This window comes from Etheostoma cragini, chromosome 23 (assembly GCF_013103735.1).
Source record: "Etheostoma cragini isolate CJK2018 chromosome 23, CSU_Ecrag_1.0, whole genome shotgun sequence".
Classification (NCBI taxonomy): Eukaryota; Metazoa; Chordata; class Actinopteri; order Perciformes; family Percidae; genus Etheostoma; species Etheostoma cragini.
The window spans coordinates 303,516-306,300 of record NC_048429.1 but is presented as its reverse complement, the minus strand read 5'-3'; the positions used below and the strand labels follow the sequence as shown (position 1 = coordinate 306,300).

Sequence of the window (2,785 nt, the reverse complement as noted above, 5' to 3'; positions counted from 1 at the left end):
CGTGCACGTGTACTGCCGTGTTAGTGTACTGCCGTGTACGTGTACTGCTGTGTACGTGTACTGCCGTGTACGTGTACTGTTGTGTACTGCTGTGTACGTGTACTGCTGTGTACGTGTACTGCCGTGTTAGTGTACTGCCGTGTACGTGTACTGTTGTGTACTGCCGTGCACGTGTACTGCCGTGTTAGTGTACTGCCGTGTACGTGTACTGCCGTGTATGTGTACTGTTGTGTACTGCTGTGTACGTGTACTGCTGATTTGAGCTCGTTTCCTCTGTCAAATCACGTTGTTGTTGTCTTTTTTAAAAAGGTGCTACGGAATTAAAGTTATTATATCATTAATTAGATGTTATTATGGTCCCTGAGAGGACTCTACCGCTGTGTATACACCTGAGGGAACACCGGCCACAGTGCATAAATAATGAAGTTATTATATTATAAATTAGATGTTATTATGGTCCCTGAGATGTCTGTAACAGCGTGTATACACCTGCGGGAACACCGGGCCACGGTGCATACATAATGGACCAATCAGCTCACCGATTCCGCTGACCTCTTGTCGGACGTTGAGCCGGTTCCTCTCGTCGGCGATGGCCTTCAGCATCTGCTGCAGAGAACCGTCCAGCTCTCCGTTCTCCTCCTCCGCTGGCCCGACAGCCTTGCACAAACCGGGGAAGGACGCCATCTCCGCGCTGCAGGGATCATGACAGTCCGGAGCTAACGGCTACCGACTGCACCGGCAGCTAACCGGGGGATCCCCCCGGTTCTTCCTGTGAAGTAATCCGGATGGAGATCCTGCACCGCGGCGGCCTGCACCGGGGTGCTGTGGTGGGCTGTGGCCGAGGAGAGTAGCAGGTAGGTCGGACTGCTGAGGGGGGACTCGGCGCCTTCTGTGGTACAGATCAGCTGGAAACACCCCTCACACTTCCTGTAACAACACGAGGCTCTTAAAGGGCCAGAGCACCCTTAATAATACAGTTCTCACACACACACACACTCTCTCTCTTTCGCTTTCTCTCTCTCTCTCTCACACACACACACTCACTCTCACTTTTTCTTTCTCTTTCTTTCTCTCTCTCTCACACACACACACACACACACACACACACACACGTTTGTAGTAACTGACTTAAATATGTCCATAACTTAACTAAATTTTGACACACTGACATTGGCATTTTATGGGGATTTTATTTACTTTATAAGCCTATATTTACTTGTTTATCATTACTATTAAAAGTGCTTCTGTTAGCTTCTCTAAACGGTAAACTGTAAAACAGACTGTAAAAATAATATATTACATATTTTTAATAATTGTATTTTACAGTCCATGGTCTGAAACTGGGTCAGCTGGCCTCCGGTGCTCAGCGGGTCCTGAATCAAACGTACCCGTGTTAGCGTTGCTTCTCGGCGGCAGGAACAAGCAAGATAGACCCCGCCCGGCTGGTCCCCGCCCGGCTGGTCGGGGACTGGTTTTCCTTCTTACAAAAAACCACAACATACGAAACTATCGCAGGGTGTCACTCCCTGATGTGAGTCGAGTGCCGATTTGAAACGCGCATGCGTCACTTTGCGACAAGTAGCATATAAAATGCTAACGAGAGACTTCTGTAACGTCAACGCAGTAACTTAACGAAGTTGACTGCTAGCTTAGCTACAAGTTAGCATCAAACACAACAAAGGCGGTCGGGTGAATGGTGTTTTAAGCTAACGTTAGCAACCAAACAACCGTAGATAGCTACAACGTTTCAGAAAGGATTTATATCTTCTGTTATTGTTTGTAATGAAAAAAGTTTATTTTTTCATGGATTTCACTAATTTCAGTTTGACAGGTTGTGCCGTAAACCGTTTAAATCTGAGCATGCGCGACTCAAATCTGCACTCGACTCACATCGGGGAGTGACAGGGACCTAGCTAGTAGATTGAGTACAAATGTTTCAACTTACAAGTGAAAACAATCGTTAATATGTAAGATAAATATGGACAGAGACGGGTTAGAACCACGGAAAACACAACTACGTCCCTGTGAATTTAATAAAAATAATAATAATTCATGTATTACCTTTACAGTTAATCAGTCGAGGTTAGCTAACGTATTAGCTTAAAGCTAACGTAAGTTACGTAAGGTTTTAGCTAACGTTAGCCAAAATCTTACGTAAGTTACGTTACCCGAACGTCAACGAAGGAAGCTTTACTTTTAAACAACGTTACCACGAGAAATCAAAGACGAGTTTCGGTGCATCGGTGGGGGAATGTAACCGTTGAATTAGTCCGTTTTTTTAACGGTTTGGGGATTATATTTACGGACAGTTTAGCTAGCTACAGCCTTCGTTTGTCAGTTGGAACCGGAACAGGTGTAACAGAGAAAACGGTGAACCCTTACATTCTGTGACTCAACGGGAAGAGAAACTCACCGAATCTGAGCCGTTAACAGACAGTTTGATGGCTGTCGGTGACTAACGAGCTTCTCTGAATAATGTAAGCAGGCTACACTTTAAATAGTGGTTAGAAAGACATGTAAACTATGAATCAGATCACAGGATGTAAAGGGTGACAGAATTAATGTAACACCGGTGCTTTGCCGCGTCAAACTCCGCCCGCCCGGATGGGACACTCACTGCCGGTTAAACGTGGTCGTGTAAACGAGTGCACCCTTTGTCTCAAGACAAAAGATGACGTAATTGCCTCACGAGCCACTGACTGTTTCCTTTATTCTGTCCGTGTCTGCAGGAGTGGAAACACGGATATTTATTAAATAAAAACCCTAAATTAAGTTTTTTTTTTTT

The 2,785-nt window shown here is 45.2% G+C and overlaps 1 protein-coding gene across 1 annotated transcript in view; it reads right to left on the bottom strand.

Annotated features, from left to right (window-relative positions):
- Positions 1-2,616, bottom strand: part of LOC117939041 (uncharacterized protein KIAA0930 homolog) — a 10,182-nt gene extending 7,566 nt beyond the window's left edge. Inside the window, exons 1-3 of the mRNA XM_034864084.1 lie at positions 2,414-2,616; positions 477-927; positions 376-389 (exon numbers count right to left, since the gene is read on the bottom strand). Coding sequence (XP_034719975.1) covers positions 376-389; positions 477-684 — 222 coding nt within the window. The 5' untranslated portion in view covers positions 685-927; positions 2,414-2,616. The remainder of the gene's footprint in view (positions 1-375; positions 390-476; positions 928-2,413) is intronic.
- Between the last annotated feature and the right edge of the window lie 169 nt (positions 2,617-2,785).